The 21700-nt window shown below is 42.2% G+C and overlaps 1 protein-coding gene across 1 annotated transcript in view; it reads left to right on the forward strand.

The window, feature by feature from the left end:
- STAB2 (stabilin 2) overlaps positions 1 to 21700 on the forward strand; it is a gene marked incomplete at both ends in the record, with an annotated part of 76237 nt that overhangs the window by 23049 nt on the left and 31488 nt on the right. The window contains 19 exons of the mRNA XM_082281178.1: positions 586 to 666; positions 1616 to 1768; positions 4863 to 4925; positions 5688 to 5771; positions 6954 to 7040; positions 7560 to 7671; positions 8881 to 9061; positions 10077 to 10170; positions 10364 to 10522; positions 10921 to 11016; positions 11762 to 11857; positions 12820 to 12867; positions 15649 to 15785; positions 16154 to 16268; positions 17199 to 17276; positions 17441 to 17533; positions 17658 to 17765; positions 20184 to 20315; positions 21269 to 21394. Coding sequence (XP_082137304.1) covers positions 586 to 666; positions 1616 to 1768; positions 4863 to 4925; positions 5688 to 5771; positions 6954 to 7040; positions 7560 to 7671; positions 8881 to 9061; positions 10077 to 10170; positions 10364 to 10522; positions 10921 to 11016; positions 11762 to 11857; positions 12820 to 12867; positions 15649 to 15785; positions 16154 to 16268; positions 17199 to 17276; positions 17441 to 17533; positions 17658 to 17765; positions 20184 to 20315; positions 21269 to 21394 — 2043 coding nt within the window. The remainder of the gene's footprint in view (positions 1 to 585; positions 667 to 1615; positions 1769 to 4862; positions 4926 to 5687; positions 5772 to 6953; positions 7041 to 7559; positions 7672 to 8880; positions 9062 to 10076; positions 10171 to 10363; positions 10523 to 10920; positions 11017 to 11761; positions 11858 to 12819; positions 12868 to 15648; positions 15786 to 16153; positions 16269 to 17198; positions 17277 to 17440; positions 17534 to 17657; positions 17766 to 20183; positions 20316 to 21268; positions 21395 to 21700) is intronic.

A 21700-nucleotide genomic window follows, 5' to 3' on the forward strand; every position in this document is an offset into this window, starting at 1 on the left:
TCAAGCTCTCTTTGAGCCTATTCTGCTAAAACCAGTCTTCTGCTTTTCAGAAAGAGCTGGTTTTTCATCCTCTAAACAGGCTCCCTGCTTTTCCTGGGGGGGAGGTCCATCCCCACCCCAGCCTCTGTCGTGGGGAAGGAAGGAAAGAAATGACTGTATGCTTAGTGAAAGGCTCTGTTTACATCATCTGAGGTGGTCACACTCCCAGCACAGAGAGTGGGATCAGAGGGAACATGAGATCCATGTGTACCTTCATGGTACCAGCACTACCATATCCCCAGTGGTCTATGGATGCACAAGGGGCTATTTTTAGAGACAAGTATTAATTTTAATTAGATTGGTTGTTATAATTGGAAGAAAAATTAATATTCTTTCGAGCAATAAGGTCCTCACATGCAGGAACCAGCAAGCTCAGTCATGATTTAATGACACTAACTTTGTTACAGAAGCAGATTAATCAATGGGAGGCTGAGCACATCGATAATAATTTTCTCACCCCAGAGAAAGTCTTTCTTGTGAAATCTGTCTGGATTTGTAAAGAGTAATGATATTACACTTCTCTCAACCAATTTATATTCATTTCAGCTAGAGGTTGCCAGCCTTGTCTCAATAGAGCACATCAGGACCATGGCAAAGCAGTTCATTCACTTTAACAGGACCAGCGCTGTAAGTCACAGAGCTCACCTGTGAGCAGATCACTCTGATCAAGTCAGCTTTGCATGCAGGGGGAATAAAAAAAGGGAAAAGGGGAGGCATTAGCAGAGGAATTTCTTGCTGTAATAAGGCAGGAATTTTCAACTTCCAATTCCCACCTACTGTTCGCATTAGTATTATAAAGGATGCAGAGCAAATGATTGGTATATAAGGACGGACTACAGAGTTTTTGCCCTTATGATTATCCACAGTCCAGGAATGATCCTCATTTATGCTCTGTCTAATTAAAAAAAAAAATCTATTTAAAATATTTAAAATCATTCTGTTACATATTTTAGTAATTTTAAACACTTATCGATGCACACAAAAATTATTATTCTTTTTATCTCTTTAATGTTATAGTCTCTGAACCTGGAGTGCCCTAGTTGACACATTTTTAAACATGTCATTTGTCAATACTTTTGAAAACCAAACTGATCTGTTAGGTTAACTTCCTTCTGTTCTGGAGTAGCACCTATAAAAATTCTTGTAAGGGCAGAGCAGCTGCAGAAGTAAATGCCAAAAGAATACTTTTTTCCTCTCTCCTATGAGTTTGGATAGATCCCAGATTCTCTCTCACTTCCCCCATCCTCTGTCAGAGAGGATGCCAAGGCATGCTTATGCCCACTGAAATCAGTGCCTGAAGTCATCAGTAGCCTTCTCATTTTGGCCAGTCTATTATTCACCAGTTCCACAGGCTAACAGTGAAGATTCATAGAAAAACTTTGGATACCTCTGTTGAAGATCAATATTCAAGAAAATACACAATATACGTGTGCTTCTTGTATAAGCAAGCATAATAAAAATAAGGTAGCAAATTCAAAAGAAGTATGACTAAAAATTTTAAAAATTTAAAATTAAATCCTCAGAAATTGAGGTGCTACAAACAATTCATTATTAATAATAATTTATTGTTTCAAAGGGACAAGTCCTGGTGAGTGGAGAAAAAATGGAAGAAACAGATGTAGTTGCAAAAAATGGGCGCATTTATACCCTTGAGGGTGTTCTCATCCCACCCACAATTGTTCCAATCCTACCACATCGGTGTGACGAGACAAGAAGTCAAGCCACAAAGGTAAGAAAATCACAATGAATCTGTATCTCCAACTCTTCCATACAAGGCATTCCAGCCTCCTCTTTACTAACTTTCTCTGATACCATCCATTCAAAAGAGGTGCTTTTGGAAATTAATATATCAATGGCCACCAGACCAGCAGTACTGCAAACAGGGAACTCGTATTAACACATCCTATACCATTTAAAAAAATCTAGTTGTTGCATTAACCCTTTGAAATATATTGTCTCTCCAGTCCAACTCTTTCCTCCAGTTCTTGAATTCCATCTGTGCATACAAGTACCTGGGAATGTACAAGTATCATGTTCTCAGGGAAAACTCTTCCCTGTTTCTCAGGGAAACCACTCCAGATCAATATTTTCATTTCTATTAAATATGCAGGGAAAGGAAACAGCAAGTTAGAATATTAACATAATAATTTTATATTTATATATTAGAAATACGTAATTTTTAGCAGCCACAATATTCCCTAGCCCTGCTTTCCTCCAGAAACAAAACTGTTCCTATTTAAAAGGGTGGATTTTGACAAACTTTGCTCAGTTAGGTAGAACAGTACAGGCCTTTACTCGGTAACACTCAGATGTTATTTCTGGTAAGAGGGCTGAGTGTCAGTCCAGTTTTACACTTGGAGTAAGCACAGCTCCAGAGAGCTGCCTCTGGACCATGTTCAAGTCCATATCTGGGCCACTAACAGTTCCGGTACAAAAGGAAAACATTTAATGTCTTAGCTTACAACAGTCCAGAACCACAGCCTTGAAAGAGGTTCCCAGCAGAGCTGGACAGCATCAAAATGTAATGAAGAAAACACTGTCAGTAAAGATCTATTGCCTCAGGCAGTAACTACAAAGTGCTCTATGTGCAATATAATCATAAACCAGGCAGAGCTCCACGCATCAATCTCTGATGCAAAAAGCAATCCACACCCTGAACACTCCAGTTATCTGAATTCCTTACCAAAAACCTACCTAAAAATCACATCCAACATCAATCAACCCTAAAGCAACAGACAAAAAAAATATTTAAAGAAAAAACAAACACTGTCAGGCACAAAAATTATTCCCCAAATTTAAGTTAGGCACTTCTGTCAGCCTTGAAAGCTTCATGCATAGTTAAAAATATGGTTACATATTCCAAGATTTAAGCAGAGCACTGCTAGCCAGGAGAACACAAACGAGCAATGGCTTGTGCGGTTCTGACTCTGCACCAAGCATTTCCATTGCTCTCAGAAAACAGAAGTAACACCACCTAATAAATATTACTTGCATTTAAAGAGTTAAAAGACACAAACCTTGTAGGAACTGGTAGATCTATACACATACAAGAACTTTGCATCCCTAAAGATGAAACCTTTAGGCTAATGTATACTTATCTATGTAACCAGACCCAAATGCTGAAAGCTGCACCTGACCCTAACTGAAGGACAGCAGGGTTTATTCTTAATGTCACAAAGAGCACAGAAGGGACAACAGGTCCTCAGTACCTGCCTGATGTGTGGACCATGGCTAATTTTGATGATCTCTGACAAGTGGTGCTCGGAGCACTGAAGGAACAGCTGACCCCAGCTCCCTGCTCCACCTTCTCCCAGACATCATCACTCCTGTGGCAGAGTTGATGGGAATATATGTCTGTGCTCCCATTACTTCTCTGTAAAGGCAGTGTATCAATCTACTACTGAAAGTAGGCAGAACTGACCTTGCCTGCAGGTGCAGACAATTTTCTCTGTCCTCTGTTGGGGCATAGCAGAAGAGAGAGACCAGACTCCCTTCCTCAGGGACAGGAGGGAGCAAGTACACATCAATGGCTGGAACCATTTCAGAGAGGGAAAGAGACTGAGTAGGTGACACCAAGTGGTGCTGAGCAGCAGGGAGAATACCAACAGAGGGAAACATTGCCCACAACAACCAGACAGATTTTTAAGTTCTAAAGAGGCAAAGGCACACTTACAGAGATTTTCAGAAACACAAAGGCAACACCCTATATCAGCTTTAGACATGACTACACAGCTTATAAAAGAGCTTTTACAATGTCTAAATGCATTTACCAAAATACATCTGACCCACAGGCCTTTAAAACATAGTAGTGGTATTGGTACCTCAGCTATTTGCTGCACAAATGCTTTTGTAAGTCTGGTCTTTTATTCCTTTAAGTCCTGTACAACATGAGGGACTAGTAAACCAGTACCTGATTCTTTTCCCAGAGCTCCAGCAATAAATCTGTGGGAGAAATGCCATAATTCATGTTTATTATCTCCTGTCCAATGGCTACAAAACACAGTCATGTAGCACATCAGATGCTGGCTGTAGGATTTATGGTAACTTGACTGAAAAACAAGACATAGTCACAAGGAGCATAGCTTTGACAAACTCCATATCCACACTCTGAAAGGTTCAACCTCTCTGAAGTTGTGTGTTGAGCTTGCAGAGAACTCACCCTTAAAACTGCCAATGGAGCTTATATCTCCTCAGTAATGTAGCTGCCAACCTCTGTCACCACCACATGGTGATAAATTGTCTAGTCAGGAAAAGTAACCACAAGGTGAAGACAAAAATATATCTATGTACCAGTGGATCATAGTGGAGTGCAGGATCTACAATGTGGAAGCAAAGAATATTTTTCTCTTTGCCACCTATACACAAAACAAATTTCTCTTCACACTGCCTACATTCAAGACTCAACTAAGCAGTGGTTTTCCAGGAGGAAATAAAATATTCTCATAGAAGTTAAGTGTGTAGCCTTCACTAGACTCTCAGACAATATTAGTTATCTTATTATACTGAGCTGAGTAGAGGACATCAGTGCATTCATGCCCTTGTTTTCTTCTGTTGAGGAAGCTTCATATTCCTTAAAAGAAGGGAGTGAGGGAAGGAAAAATAGAGGAAAAAGGGAGACGGTGGAAACAAACAACCATTCTGCAAAAATCAGAGCCAGAAGATATAGCCCTGGTGCTGCCCCTTGGTTCCAGATTCATTCTCTAACACTTAGAGGTCATAAAACAGACATACTTAAAATGTACAGGGTGTGCTGTCCGTAAGTATGCATCTCAGCAGTTGGTATAATGCCTTTTCAAATTCCTATCCCTATTGTTCCCACCTAGGGTGTGTGTGCAGGTTGTTTACCACACACACTGGGTCCCTGTCCCCAGGATGCACAGCCCATCATGGGTGACATTTCCAGACAGGCTCAGCAGTTGCAGAAAAGGCACAGGTGGAAGGCATGCCCATATGTTGGTTACTGCTCTCCCAGTACAGTGAGCAAAAGAACCAGATATGAATACAGGAGACTGCATAAAAATACAAATATAGATGGTACTTTCATCTCTTTTTGGCAATGACTGAATCATCTGGTAAGTTCAGCATTTTTTTTTTTTGCTGTTGCAAAATTCCCTGTATACTTCATAGAAGCTCTTATTTGGTCCTCAGGTTAAATTCTATTTCAGCCAAGGAGTGATGTGAGGAATGAGAATCACTGTGATGATGTTTTGAGAGTTAATAAACTGAATATGTTTAAAATAGACCTCACATCTGTTAAAAGTTTCCTTTTGATTAAGCATCCTCCCTGAAGTAACAGTCTGCAGACACAAGTTCAGGAAGGATTGAAGAGCTCCCATCTGCTTTGTATCTAAGAGATGCAAATTTAGCCACACATCTCTCCACATACAAAATTCAAGTCTAGCTATCATGGGAATTTTATTCCCCATTTTATAAAAATTCACTGATAGTAGTCCTGTGAATTAGTAGACAGAAACAATGAAAAGGAATTTCATATTGTGAAAAATACATTATTTAATAAAAGTTTAAAATGCAATAGTAGCAAGGTGCTTTCTGTTCTCCAGGTAAATTGTGCTGTGGTATTAAGACTGTGTCACAGAATTCTACATAGTTTACAAATAGTAATGCTTCCCCTTTTGTGCATGGTCCAGCCTCTCTCAAAACAGAGGTGCATTATTGAACACCCAACCTTTCAAAAACTCAGCTGTGCTAGAAACTGCAATATAACAGCAAAGGTATAGAATTACAGCTCCTTAAGGTGAAGCGTATGTAAAATTTTCCAAAATACTGTCTTACACATGGTGAACTTTCCTTTTGGAGTTGAGAGATGTTTGGACATGTCCATGTAGCTTCCATACACTCCTACACCAGGCTGAGAGGAGCTAGTGTACATCTCGGAGCTAAATATCCAGAAAAATACAGATTAGCTGTCCTGTGTTATTGACAACAGCACACTCATGCTCTGCCATGCAGGAGTTTACACATAAAGCTCCAAGAGCAGGTGTATTCATTTTCCCACACAGCTTCACCCATGAAGAACAAGACAACTCATCCCCTCCTGGTCCCAGCCACTCCTCTCCCAGGATTTCCCATGATATTGGGTAACAGTGAGTGGGAAGCACCCATAGGAGCCATGCCCTGACTACTGCTTGGCAAGTCTGGTTCTTGCAGAAGTCATTAGCCCCCAAGAAGTACTTATACCCTTCTGGCTTCTGGGGCTCCTAAACAGGCTTCTGCACTTCATGAGCACCACTTGGTAACAGGCAGATAAGTCTAAAAACTGTAAACTTTGTAAGCCTTTTGCTGATTCCTATTTCCCTTGAATCACACATATAAATGAGTCTTTTCTAATACACTCTCTCTTCATAAATAAACAGATCAATAAACCAATTCACAAATGAAACAAGAGATACAACTGAAAAGGCCATATAGAGCTGCATGGTGGCTAAATCCCACCCTGGTGCAGAGGGGAAGGAGGAAGACCAAAGCTGCATGTCTGGCTGCCACAGCATCTCCCTGGGGTGAAACATCTTGAGGTTCCTGATCTCAGATGCAAAGGAGACTGCCTGCATCCTAATGGCACTGCGCTCCCACTGGCAAATAAGAGAGTGTACACAATATGAGCAGATACACACTGGTGTGTTCATAAGTGGGGACACGATGGGGATTTCTAACACTGAGTCTGATAAGAACAAGGGCAATATCTGGTGGTCTGTGCATCCCCTTATTGAACTGTCAATGCCCCTCCTGGTTTTTAAAAAGGCCATTGTAGAGCTGGTTCTGGTTCAACACAATGCTTTTCAGAGACAGTTATCCCTATGGGCCTTTCCCAGAGGGCCAAAACACAAAGATTTGGTCTTTGTGCCCTGCCTCTGCCCTAAAGCACTGAAAAAGAGGATATTCCCTTTATTTTGCAGGAACCAAAGTGTTGCAAAGGCTTCTTTGGCGCTGAGTGCAGACCGTGTCCAGGAGGTTTCTCCAAACCCTGCTCAGGAAATGGGCAGGTAAGCAGAGCATCCAGCAGCACCCTGCACTCCAGGGGAAGAAGGATGAGCTATGTCCCAAAAGTCCCAGGAGCATTTCTGCACAGCAGGAATATTGGGCTCCACAAGAGCAGCCCCCTCCATCTGTGTGCAGTGATGGCCATGAATTTCAGGTTCTGTTATAGGCAGGAGGGAAAATGAAACTGTCCCCTCTCAGATGTCCAAATTACAGATTTCTAGGGTTCCAACACACAGCACACAGGCAAGGCTGAGTGGCCCATTCTCATGCTTTTAATTTGTACAGCACAGAGTAATGGCCCAGCTCACTATTCTCACATAGAAACTGCACAGAAATATAGAATATATAGCAGCAAAGAAAAAGCATACGGTTTTTGCTTTGAAACACCTTTTTCAGCAGAACTGGGGTTCTTCCTGAGAGTCTATCAGAGTCACAAAATATCAACAGGCATATAGTCTCTTTTCTAGGGTAAAGACTTGTTTGAATTCATACATAACAATCAACTCCCTTCCATACCACAGTGCATGGATGGCCTGGGTGGAAATGGCACTTGTGTTTGCTCTGAGGCATTTCAAGGCTTGAGCTGCCAGTTCTGCTCAGACTCTGGCAAATACGGACCTCAGTGTGACAAAGGTAAGTGCAGCTGTACAGCCTCAGCACAAGAGCATGGGCTATTTCTTTTGGACCCTAGTGATGTCCAGGTAGGAGTTAACTGGTTGCTAAATAGTCCCTGTGGAGGATGAGAAAGATGTTCCTGGGTTATTTTCATTTCTTATTTCAAATGGACACATCATAAGCCCAAGGTCAGTGCAAATACTCTAAATTACTTTTCCCATGGGGCATAGCTTGTTGGTTTTTTTTAATTTCTGTCTCCCTCACTTAAGTAATTGAAAAGAAAATCTTTGCTATTCTGTTCCCATCTGCTATTGCCCACAACAGAACAGATTCTGCCTGCAGTGACAACCATATGTAATCTAAGAAAAACCAGATCTATAAACAGGTCGTGTTGAGGCCACTTAACTACCCTTAATGAATAATTTCTGATCTATTTTATAGTTTATATTCTGCACTGACAGATTTAATCCTACTGAGCCAAACCATAATACATTTGAGAGTTTACAGCATACATAACATCAAACATACATACATTCTGCATCTACAAAACAATTTTTAGTCTTTTTTGCTATGAAACAGCATGCCATTCATGAAGCATGGCTCACTTGAAGGTTCAGAGGTACATGGACAAAAGCTGAGACACGAATTCCATAAGGAACTGTGGCAGTTCCTATACTCCAGTCCCACCAAAGTAGTAAGTGTTTGCTTTACTGGTCACCACTGGCACTACTTTGGAATGCACAAAGCTTTCCTGCTGTGTCCTTTGGGTACACTGCTGTGCCTCCCAGTAGCACTAATCCACCCAGTCCTAGAAAAGTGCCGGTAGGTCTGTGCTGCTGCTCTGTGTACCCAGCACTTTGCAATCTGTGGGCTCAGTGTTTAAAGGCTTACCCTACCACTGAAAGCACAGCAAAAGTCATGCAATTAATAACTTTAATAGTCTAGGACATAGAATTTTGTTCCTACTTCTCTGAAGCACTTTGAAATTCATTGATAAGTGCACTGTAAAAATACAACAGGTTTTAAATAGTTACCCATAAAACACACCGGGAAAGACATGGCTAGGATTAACAAACAAGTCCTCCATCAAAGTGAGATTAAAAAATACAAAAGCTTAGATTCTTCAAAAAAATGGGAAGAGCTGATTCATAAGAGATTGTAAGGATATCGTAAGGATAAATGCCTTTTCCCACTATGGAATTGCACATTGTAATTTATCTCTGGTAGAGTGCCTCTGCCTTCATGGGAAGTGTGATAACCGAGTAGACAGCGATGGGACCTGTCTTCCTGGATCATGCAGAACTGGATACACAGGGAAACTCTGTGAGGAGCAGATTGTTCCCTGCGAGCCCTCCCTGCAGCTCTGCCATGCACATGCATACTGTCATCTTAGCAATGGCACAGTGAGGTAAGTCAATAACTTGCTTCAAATTAATATTCACTATGCTGCAGCTCCTTCCCATTTGTCTGACCAAAACTGTCCCTGGCAGCAGGACACACACAGCAGTCACTGCAATACTGCTATGCAGCAAATATGCAATCATGCACCACATCAGCCTTGAGTTGCAAGATAATAATTAAGAGTTCTCAATACCCTGTACCTCATATATTTACCACTGAAAGATAGTTGCATGCAGATCTGATCCTCAATTAAAAGGCTCCCTTCCTACCAACATCTACAGAGGCTTTTAGGAAGCTCGTATTTCTAACCATCCCTTAGTGATCTGGGAGTTTAAACCTTGCTGAAAAATAATGAAATTCTCAGTTTGGGGATAGATATCTCACACTCTGGTCAGCTCTGGTACGTTTTTCATGGCACAGCACTACAGAATTCAGCACAGGTTCCTCAGTTCTGACAGGACTGGTCACAAAACTCTGTCACTGCTACAGCTGCCTTGCTCTTGCCTCAAGTTCACCTTCACATGCAGCAAGTTCGCCTCTTGGTGCAGTGTATCCATAACAAGTCACAACAAAGCACAATGGGGGATGCTGCAGAACCTGAGAGCTTAAGTAATTCCCTCCAACAAAGGTTAATCCTGGGGAGGGACCCTGGGAGACAGGGGGACTCACTGTCTTGCATGCATTTCAAGGAGAGAGCCATCTTGTGTCGCTGAACGAGAGCATAGGCAGCCCATAAATAATTTAGAGCTGTTAACTCAACTTTGCAATGATAACATCAGCTCAGAATTAATTTCACTCCCTATCTTGTACATAGAGAATGGATCCCTGATTTGAGTCAATTAACCCAGTCAACATTTTGGAAAAAAAACCCATAATGTGCACACTTGAGCTACTTGCATCACGAATCCAAGGTTACTGATTTTAAGCTGCCTATAAATAGCACGTTGCAGTGGAAAACAATCACTTCACTTTAGAGCTGTCCTGTCACGCCTAACGCCTCCTTCCTCCTCTTGTCTCTGTAGCTGTGTTTGCAAACCTGGCTATGAGGGAGATGGCTTGAGCTGCAGCAAAGTTGATCCTTGTGCTGCTTTAGACCCTGGTGGCTGCAATATCAACGTAAGTATGTGCTTTTCCCACAGAAAGGTAAGCAAAGGGGAAGGTATGGCCAGAAACTTTTGCAGAAGAGTCAAGAGTTTTCATTGGAGTTCCAGGCTCTTTCCCCAGACACCACTATGGCTTAGACAAGCCTTATGGCTAAAGCCAGCTGTCCCCTAAGAGTCCTGAATGGATGCCTCTGCATGTCCCCCAGGCTGAGTGCATTCAGACAGGCCCGGGGGAGCACAGGTGTGTTTGCCAGGCAGGATGGACAGGCGATGGAAGGGACTGCTCAGCCATCAACAACTGCCTGCTGCCCACCATGGCACGGTGCCACAAGAATGCCACCTGCATATACGTTGGGCCAGGTCAGGTAGGTCCTCACATTCAATGCCACCTTCAGCACAAGCACTCAACCATTTTGCTGTGCCAGAGCTTGCACTTCCTACCCTCTTTTCTTCCCCAAATCCTCCTCGCCCTCACAGCCACAATGTTATTTCTACGTGGTGCTCTCTACCCAAAACAGTCTCCCTAAATTCCTATCCCAGTGCTCCCTCCTTTCTATGTGGTGGGGCTCTGGCAGCAAACACATTTTTTGTAAGTGCATTAGTAGATGTCAGGAATAAAGGTCTTCTGGAGATATTAATCAGTGTCATTCCACTGAAGTCAGTGCTAAGCTACAGAAACACAGAGAAACTAATTCACTGTGTCTAGAATATGCACACTATTTTAATCATTTTAATGAATTGCTGTGTTTTGTCAAAATGACAGAATGACTGTAAGTGTAAGGATGGATTTCAGGGGAATGGAATTGAATGCACACCCATAAACTCGTGCCTGGAACAAAATGGAAAATGCCATCATCTGGTGAGTAATTAATCATTCCCCGAACAAAGTGTTCAGATACATATCACACCTCGCCTCCTGCGCACACCATAGAATTTATTTGCCATTTCAAACCTGCAATTTCTGTTTGAGAAAGCATTTCCCAAGCAGTTCTACAAGCACAAAAAGCTCTGTGTGAACCACATCAGTATGGTACATGAGCTGAGGACAGGCTGCAAAGGGCTGCTCCCAAATCTGCCAGTAGAAGGATTATCTCAAGCCTGCAATAAATAAATGCTGTTTCTCTACCAGCAATTACAACATGGATGCATTATCCTGTTAGGATATTTACCCAAGGCAAGCATCTCTACCCAGGCATCTATCAGCTTTATCAGTAGCTGCATGTGCTCTGCTGCAGCCTTTAGTCCCAGCCTCAGGTGGGGCACAGGGACAGAGCTGAAGTGAGGAGCACTGGGGAGCAGAGCATGGATCTGCATAGCCAAGTGAAAGAATAGGGCCCAGAATACGTAGGGAAGAAATAAGAAAAGGGGGAGCAAGGGTTTAGATTCCTACAGACTTTGTGCACGGTGGGTAGGTGAGGGGGTTAGTGCCCTGGGCTGATGGAGTCTATCCTATTGGAAGGTGAGAACACCCACAGAAGATGGTAAAAAGATCCTTTGTGAGTTTATGCTTGTATATAAATGGGTCCTAGTAAGAGGCTTTACAGATCATCCTTGCTGGAGTGGTCTCCTGAGTATTTGACAAATTCTCTCTTTCTGGTTTGAAGGCAACTTGTCAGTTTGAGTCTTCTCGTGGCTGGGAGTGTGTGTGCCCAAAGGGCTACGAGGGGGACGGTAGAATATGCTACGGAAATGCTGCAGATGTAAGTAAGGTGGTCAATTCCTCTGGGCACAGGACCTACTGCACACTAGATCTTAACCACAGAGAATGGCAAAGCCTTTATAAACAGTCAGAAAAACATGATGCTCACCAATGATCTCTGCAAAGAGTGTTCCAATGGGAGACACTTGACTGACCCATAAATGATCTGTTGTGTTTAGAAGCATGGCTTGGAAAGGGGCCTAAGGGAGCAGAGCATATTTCTGGCTTCAAACAAATTGAAAATTTGAAAGTGAAAACAAATTGAAAAATGCCAGTCCCAAAGTCCAGACCTGCAGAAGTGCTAAGCACTCACTTCCCAGCTGGGAGCATCAAGCAGTCAGCTCTTCTGAAGTTCGGCACTGCAGTCTCTCTCAGTGGAAATGATCAATTTATCATGTTGAAACAAACTGTGCTGACCCACAGGCAGATACAACCAAAGCAAGTCAATTGGTGAAATAAATATGTATTTAACAGCACAGGAGAAATGGAAGTGTCCTCAGTTTCAGCTCCTGGCAACAATCTTACATGGCTCTCAGCACTATCTGCCACCCGTGCTTATACTATCATCTATCTCTGTTCTAAGTACTGTGGCAGAGTAAGGTACAAATACCAGCTAAAACAACATATATTTCAATTAATTTTGCATGGAGTTAAGAGAAGAATTAAGTTTAAAATCACAGGAAATTAATGCTTAGCCTGGGGTCAGCACATATGTACCAAGATCAGGTACACACCTAAGCCCTAAGCAATCCATGGCCTGATTTTCAAGAGTTGGTAACTCACCATTCCCATTACCAGAAAGTATCAGGATTAAAAAAGCATTTATATCCTCTCTTTTCACACACACTGAAAACATCCTCCTCCATGTCACATCAACCAGGCCGGACACAGTGAGTTACGCCAGAGGCCAGAGCACTTTGGTAATAGCTTACAAACTCACTCATCTCTCTTCTTTCTAATCAGGAGCTATCCACTCTGTCAGAAGCATCTGCTTTTAACCAGTGGGTTAATGTAAGTACACTTCATGGTTAATTTTTGTAGAATGCTCAAGTTTGCAGAAAAACATGAGCCTTGTAGAGTTTAGAAATGGGAACCTCACAGCAATATCTCCATCAGAGAGAGGAAGCTGAAGATCAGGAGAGACATCAGGGTGCCTTTCCCACCAGTCATGGAGGGGTTGATCATCTAGTTCCCTATTTCTGCCTGAAAAACAACTTCTGAACCCAAATTCAGCAAGTGAAGCTCCATAAGCAGCAGAGCTGGTTCCAAGCCTGCTCTCTGAGGCAGGGAGCTACATAAGCCATGCCTAGCTTTGTATGAAAACACACTGCAGGCCAGATGACCAGCAGCAGGGTGCAAAAGCAGAGACTGAACATGACCCCAGATGGCTCCCCCAATTTCTCTCATTTGATAAAATGACAGGTGGGAAGGGAAGACAATGCCTTACCCTCCCTATTTTCACTGTGCTCCACGGCAAGAAAATGCAAGTGTGTGGCCAGTCAGTGTGCTGCTGGCACAGCAAGAGAGCAGGAAAAAACTCAGTCTGTGCAGGCCTGACTCAGGTGCAAGAAATAGAATCATAGAAGGGTTTGAGTAGAAAAGGACCTTTAAATGCCATCTAGTCCAACCTCCGTGCCATAAAGCAGGAACATCTTCAACTAGATCAGGTTGCTCAGAGTCCTGCCCAGCCTGACCCTAAATGTCTCCAGGGATGGGTCATCCACCACTTCCCTGAGCAACCTCTTCCAGTGTTTCACCACCCTCACTGAAAAAAAAAAAAAAAAAAAAAAAAAAAAAAGTCTTTCTTATATCTAATCTAAATCCATCCTTTTTCAGTTTAGAACCATTATCCCTTATTCTTTTGCAAAAGATCTTGCTAAAAAGTCTGCCCCATGTTTCTTACAAGCTCCCTTTAAGTACTGAAAGGCCACAAAAGGTCTCCCTGGAGTCTTCTTTTCTCCAGGCTGAACAACCTCAATGAGGAAAGAGATTAATTTGTTTGGCTCCAGATTATGGAAGAAACACCAAATTAGTTTTTGAACCCCGAAGTTCTGGATACATTGGTTGTCACAATCTACTTTCTATTTTCACATGCTGTCATTTATTACTGGGCCAGCAGTAACATGAGAGGTCCTACCCTACTGTGATTGGCACTGTATGAAAAAAGGTCAAAACCGGTCTCTCACAGAAAGAGCTTAAAACCTAAATATAAGAGGGCTATAGCAAATACATGGCAAACAAAAAAGAACAGTGATGTGTTAATGAATAGCATCAGAAGAAGTCACAGCACTTAAGTTGTTTTCAGGCTTTTCAAACGTAGATGGCTTGGGGATCATTAAAGCACATAACAGCAAGGAACACCTCAGGGAGCTTCTTAAGAGAGCTCAAAGTGCCTAATTCAGGTCAGTTGTCTGCCTGGCCCTGAGCTCAGATTGTGGCACTGGACACTACAGAGAAACGAAAGAATTTAAAGGAATTGGGCACAAGAGGAAATGCTGCTCACCTGTTAACGTGCTCTTCAGATAATGAGGGAACAAATCAGAGGGAAGATTCTGTATAATCTACTGAAACATGTGGAAATTTCTGCTACACTTCAGAGAAATGCTATCACTTAAAATAAACATCAGTAACTACAAACATGAGCGAAATAGGGATATCCATCTGTGGGGTTTTAACTTTGTACTTGAGCAGGAATGTGATGTTTACCATTTTTCATAACAAATATTTTTCTTGCTAGTCAGGAAGGATGAGAAGGGGAAGTTTGTTGCTGTTTCTATACTTAAATATTTGGAAGGTGATAGGGATGATGGCCAGAAAGAAAGATGATTTTAACAGAGACAAAATTCCCAGCTATTTAAGGGACCTGATTCCCTTCTTGACTTAAAACCCAATATGAGTAATGAAGGACTATCCAAAGCAAACCATCTTCTAGGCAGCATACCAGCTGCAAAAGGTAGAACCCAAACTCATATTGCTCTCTCAAGTTTTGCAGTATCAAAAATGGCAAGTTGTGGAGTCTGTGAAAAGTTTGGAGAACCCCATCTTCAGCAAGATCACCTGTAAATATTTAGCTCTCCATTTTTTACTCAAAAAAAAAAAGTTCCACACAACTGGAAAAATCCTCTCCATTAGAGGTTCTTTCCATCCTTAAGGCAGCTAAAAACATGGAAGATGAATTAATTCATGCACACCACAGATCTCACAATCCCCATCTAAAATTAGATCTGTCAGCAGCAAGCTCCACTGCAGTGCTTAGTGGGCACAGATAACTCTTGGACATCTTGAAAAAAATCCCTGCCATGTTAAATAGTCTTCTTCCAAATGGGAACATTGTGTCACAGGAGTTTCTTATTTCATGGTTCATAATCGTTCTATCTATTAAACAGCATGGAGTGCTCTGTAAGATCAAGTTACTTGAATTTATCAGTAACCACTAGCATTTATCACCACCATGTTTTTTTAAACATTCAAGTGCATAATACGAGATCTATGAGACAGGCTAACTTTTGTGGGAGTCAAGTTATGTGTGTCCTAATAAAAAACAATCCTGACCTGAACATTATTTGTGCCCTTTAAATGCTGGCAATCTATTTGGTAAAAAATAGACACTCATTTACCATTTTTGTACAGCTCTAAGTGCTGCTGTTCAAGTCATTGCTCAGTATAATAGTTTTTCCTTTCCAGGCTGGTCACAAAGCACGTCACATACTCCACCTTGTTTAAAATGTCACCAGCTACTATTTATAGACCATCCTTAGAACGAATTATTTTACCCTCTTTACTTTCATGCAGGAGGCCAAGATAAACTCAATGTTGTCCACAACCTCAAACCTAACTGTGCTTGTGCCTTCTCTGCAAGCAATTGAAAACATGGATGAAGATGAGAAAGCCTTTTGGATGTCAGAAAGTAACATTCCAACTCTCCTTATGTACGTTAACGGTTTGGGGGGTTGGGTTTTTTAATTAACTCCTTTTAATGCTGGACAAGCCTTTGGTTTGAAGCCACTAGAGCAAGACAGGTATTTTGATTTTAAAGGAAGGGCATAGGATTCCCTTTTTAGTTCCAGTGGTATAAATCTCTGTAGCAAGTCCACTGGGAAAAAAGGCATTATTTGTATTATGTCAGAAATGTTTAAAGGCCAAGCTAAGATCAGAATATGGCTGAACAAGGTGTTGTAGAAGCAATTCCTGTTTAAAACCACGGCTTTAAAGCACACTAAGCATACCTATCTGAAATAAGAGAAAGAAAAAAGAGAGAGAAAATACAAAACATTCAAATCCAGTTAATTTCCTTTAGGTATCATGTGCTGACAGGAGCTTACAGCTTTGCTGATTTCCAGAATTTATCGTCCTCTGACATGCTGCCAACATCGCTACAGAGCAAATTCCTACACTTGTCTAAAGAAAATGGGGTGAGATGACCTGCAAACCACTGTGGTATCACACACCAACCCTTGACCATCACTGCCACTAACTTTCTTGTATTACAAAACTATGCAGACATTATGCTTTTTTTAAAAGAGACCATGTCATAAAATTAAAGGCATAGTTCAAGTATACCGGGTCCTCTGGCAGAAACATTAGCTTGTTTGTCTCCACCACTTGACATCACTGAAATTTGTCCACAATATTATTTATTTCTAAAGTCCCAGTAGCTGCTGCAAACACTGGACAGTCCTGTAACCAAGTAGAAGGGCAGTCTCTGCCTGGAGCAGCCTTTTTGAGCTAAATTAAGACAAAGAGCATCAAGGAAACCAGACAACTGAGTTCAGGGAACTGGGAAGGTAGGAGGAAGCAGTGATAAGACATCTCCACATATGCAACTTCATAGTCCTAAACCACCTGAAGGTATCTTTAATGGTAAATAACAAATTACAGCCCTTCCCCCTCAGCCTTTTTATTAGGTAAATTTCACGTTAGGAGGAGGATTTCCTGGAAATACACAAGTCACATTTAAGCACTTCATCCCCATTAAGGGAGGGGGAAGTTCCCCCCACCTCCAAGCAACAAAGGAAAAGTTATGAACAGGGTCCTTCAAAACTGCACAGAACTGGGAGGGTGTGGTGGGGGCAACTCCACCTACCCCAGGTAACCACTCCAGGGCAAGCCAGCCCAGGGCTTTGCCAGTCTGCACACAAGGAACAGCAAAGAGTCCTAAAGTGCCCTCCCCCGTGCATGATTCCTGAGGGTAACCCAGCCTCTGGTGGGGACAGGTGTGAGCGGTGCCATGGTGCAGCCCTAGGCAAGCATTTGGGAAGGTGTGGAAATCCACAGGATGAGCTGCTGGGAAAACACCACCCCCACAATGAGAATGCAAACCCTCTCTCCTCTCGCTTTTCCAGAACCTGACCCTCGAGGGCGCTCACTTTGTGGCCAGTGACATCGCATCCACAAACGGGGTCATTCACGTAATTGATAAGGTATACAATATATTGATAAGGATTTGCTCCTCTGCACCACAAGCAGTGCAGAACAGTTAACCACCCAGAAACTACTAACAGGCTGAAAAACCTGTTTGCACAGAGCAGCACTTTGTCCTGCATCTGATGCTTGCAGGCGATGTGGGATATCTGCTCCTTTGCAGGTGCTGACCCCGCTGCGCAGCGCTGTCATGCCGAGGCTGCTGGCCCGCCTGGAGCAAATGCCTGACTACTCCATTTTCAGGGGCTACATTATTGTAAGCTTTCACATCATTTTCACGTGTTTTTAGGACAGAGGAAGCTCTCTGCTTTGTTTGCATTTCGGACTAGTGTCAGACTATCAGTGGTGATTCTGATTTTATTTAATGTGTTTCACAACAGCAATACAACCTGGCTAATGAAATAGAAGCAGCAAACACATACACAGTCTTTGCCCCAAGTAATGATGCCGTAGAAAATTACCTAAAGGACAAGAAATCTGCTACTCTGGTATGTACTACTCACAAGGCTTGTCCTAACAGCTCAGTATTTAATCTTTGTTTCAAGTGAACGGGTTACAAGGACACAGATACAGGAGGAGATTTGTTTCCCAGAATTCCAGTAAGTTAGGTTTTGTCTAGAACACCAGAGAAGGTGAAATGGGATGGATCCACCTATATTTTCCTGACTTGCTAGAAGAGCCTAGCTATTTGTTCTGTGTTTTGGCCTTCTTTAGATTAAAAACATGGTGATTTCCAAGACCTCTTATCAGTAGACTTTTTTTTGGTTTGGGATTTTGAGAGAGTTTTTTATGTAAAGAAGATCAGTACAGGAGTGATCAGGAAAAACACTGAAATGAGTTTACTGGGTGACTGATGTCCTCACACCCAGAGCTAGCTTATATTATTTTGACAGCATACCTCAGGCCGGTTTATATCTCTTTATTCTTGTGCCAGGAAAATGTTTTAGCTGCAGCAACTCTCTCTCTGGCATTTGTACCCTGACACAGTTACAAGTTCAAACCCCCTTCTCAACCCTATTGGTTTCCTCCCAAGATAAGCTATCCTTTTTCTGCATCTTCCCAGCAGCTTTCTTCGTATTTTCTCCAATTTGGTACAGCTTTATGGATTGCCCATATCAAGAGCCACGCACCTTTCAGAGGAAGCTTCACCCATGGCTTGCCCAATGGCATTAATTCTTCCCTATCTCTTCCAGAAGTAGTTACCCTGCCACATTCTATCCCTACTTGCATGGTCTTCACACTTACAGCCAGGAAGCTGAGGAGCACAGGGTTCAAATGACTCGTCCTAGATCATTTACCAATAGTAGACCCATGGCAAAATCCCATGTTCACAAGTGATCAAGCTCCATCTGCTCAAATGACTTGTGAACACTATTTTAGTTGTTTCCTGACAAAACATCATCATTTCCACATCACTACAAGAAGAATTTATGACAAACTTTGAGAGACACATAGGACATCAGTCCCAGTAGATCTGGATTACACACACACAAATAATTTTCACTTCCACTACTCACCAATGTTTCTTCAATCTTTCTGCCATCCTCCCAACCTTTTGTGACATGGCAATCTGGCCAAAAAAAAAAAAAAAAAAATCAGAAAACAACCATAAGGTTAAGTCTGCCTGAGGCTTAACCTCCTTGTGAAACCCCTGGGACAACTCTAGTGCAGAGGGAAGAGTTTGGCACAGGGAGGAGACCCCATTTCTTGGCCCTGATGAGGTGAGATATCCTAACTCTCCTGGTGATTAAAGACAGAAATCAAGATGGATCAGAGTTAGATTTTCTTCCAATTCATCAAATTCAGGATATTAAATTGGGCTGGACACTGATGGAGATTAGCTCTATCTTAATTCCCACTTTCTCATCTGCAAATATTTCTTTGCCAAATCTATGGAACAGGGCCAGCCCTAAGAGACATCAAGGCCACTATTTCACTCTGTAGGCACAGCCAGACAACATCACAAATCTCACATCCTGGAGCTGCTTCATGCTTTCACACACTTTTGAAGGAGCAGAAGAGCCAGGAGCAGCACAGACATTTGGAACAAGGGAACAGTGAGAAACAGGATTTCCCACAAGGACCTTTTACTGCAAAGTTGCAGCAACACTGTCTGTCAGCTAGGCAGCTCCTAACCTCTCCAAATGCCCCAGCTCCTCTCACATTGGTCAATCTCTCATCAACACATCCTGCCTCTGCTTCCTCCTCCCAGTAGGGTAGAGTTCTGGGAGTCTCCTGCTTCAAAACAAGATACAGAAGCCTTGGGAAGCTCACACAAAATTTTGGTGTACAGAGAGTAACTTCATCACTTTTCCATGAAATACAAATACACTCAACCAACTAGGCATAGAAAACTTTTCAATTAACAGACATGACTCTCAGTCTTTATTGACTGAAGATGCCTTTAAAGATTATAGATATATATATATATATATATATATATATATATAAAGATTATTCTAAACAGTCACCTACAGTTTATTCCCTTATAGGTTATTCAGGGATTCCTAAAGGAATAAGGAATAGGTATGGAAAGATTACAATAGCACTCATGAATATACAGCTTTTGATGTCAAAATAACCCATGAATTTCAGAGGCCTAAAAAGTCATCTGACTTTTCCCTGAGTTTATTAGCCAGCCTTATGCACAAAAACAGATGTTTCAGGCTCAAGCAAACCTTGGTCCTCCCAGTTCCATTGTCTTTCACCCTCCATGGTCAATAAAATTTTCATTATGACAAGAATGCAGGCTCTCTACAGGAGGAAATATTAAATACCTGCCTACTGGAGAAGCTTCTCTTTAAATCCAGGCAATTTATGTTTGGCTTAAACCCTTTGGAAAATGCTTTCCTTAGTAACTTTTCAGGTTTTGTTACATAACTCTGAATGTAACTGTGTGTTGGCAGGATGAGGGCCAAATCCGCTATCATGTTGTGCTGGATGAGAAGCTCCTGAAGAACAACCTGCACAATGGCATGCACAGGGAGACCATGCTGGGGTTCTCCTACCAGGTTGGGTTCTTCCTCCACAACAGCCAGGTACTGCAGTCTGCACTTGCTGGGAGAAACAGGTTTCCTGCTTTTTACAACTCCAGCTTCAACTTTAAACTGACATGCAGTCAAAAGGAATTGTGCATCCCTCATTAGCTTCTGTGACTTAACAGCACAAAAGTTGTTACTCAGATGCAAGGCCTGTCTCAGACCTGCTCAATTCAAAGTCACCCTTGAAGGTATCTTTGATTGAATTTGATTTCAGTAGTGCTGTTCACATTTAGATTGAATTTTAGACATCTGTCCCTAGCAACTACAAGCCTGCATTGCAAAGCAGTCATTAATCTGACTTCCAAGGGCTATTAGAAACCTGCCCCCAATTATAAAGCATTAATTGTATCTTCTGGGGATTTAGTCCACTTTCAATCCTAGGAGCTCAAAGCACTGGGCAACAAATATCAACTGCCTTTCAATCCCACTTGTGGAAAAATCAGGCACAGCAAGATTAAGAGACAGGGCCAGGAAGGGAACTTGGTCCTCCTTTTCTGTCCTGGAACTCCCTCTGGGTATAGGCAAAGGAAGAAAGCTCCTCACCAACAGAGTTTCAGCCCTGTGCTTTGCTCTGGTCGCAACTGAGCCTTGAAAAAGCACCTGCAGTGGGACTGCTGCTGGTGAGAGCACGATGGGAGTGGGGGGTAGCATCGAGTCAATTAAAGTCCTCCTTGAAAGAGCAGCTGCTGGAAGGGTTTCCTTGAAGCCCCTCATGCCCCAGACACAGGAAACCCACCTTTTTTGGCATGCTTTTGCCATGCCTTCCAATGCAGTGAAGCAGTTAAATGGAGCAGCTGGAATAAGAGCAAGTGCCTGATGCTAACTACCTTTGTTGGTTTTGCTTAAGTGATCCCTATGCATTTCTCTTTCTCCCACCTCCCGCTGCTCAGGTTACCACAGAGCTGTGGAACACCTCTGCTGCTCTCTAACTGATTGCATGTCTTTTGCAGCTATATGTAAACGATGCTCCTATAAGCTATGCAAATGTTGCCACAGACAAAGGAATTATTCATGGGCTGGGAAAGGTCCTGGAAATCCAGAAGAACAGATGTGATATCAATAACACTGTGATCATTGTAAGTGGTCCTGTTTGTATAGATGCTTAAAGGCCCCTCAGAGAAACCTACAGCCAAACACAGCTCAAATGTGTAGGACACGTGATATTGCTTCCCAGCAAGGAATGCACACATTTTCCACAAAGGATATTCCTACCAGAGTTTTAGCATCTCCTAGGACAGCTTTGGTCCTGAAATCAGTGTTCCGACAGCCTGGATAAAATATAGTCAGAGCAGCTCAGGAATAAGACATTCCTGAGCTCTAATATTCAGATAGTAATAATAATAATGCAGTATTCTATGTCTTTGTAGCCAGGTTACTTGTTT

This window comes from Coloeus monedula, assembly GCF_965178545.1.
Source record: "Coloeus monedula genome assembly, chromosome: 4".
NCBI classification, from domain to species: domain Eukaryota; kingdom Metazoa; phylum Chordata; class Aves; order Passeriformes; family Corvidae; genus Coloeus; species Coloeus monedula.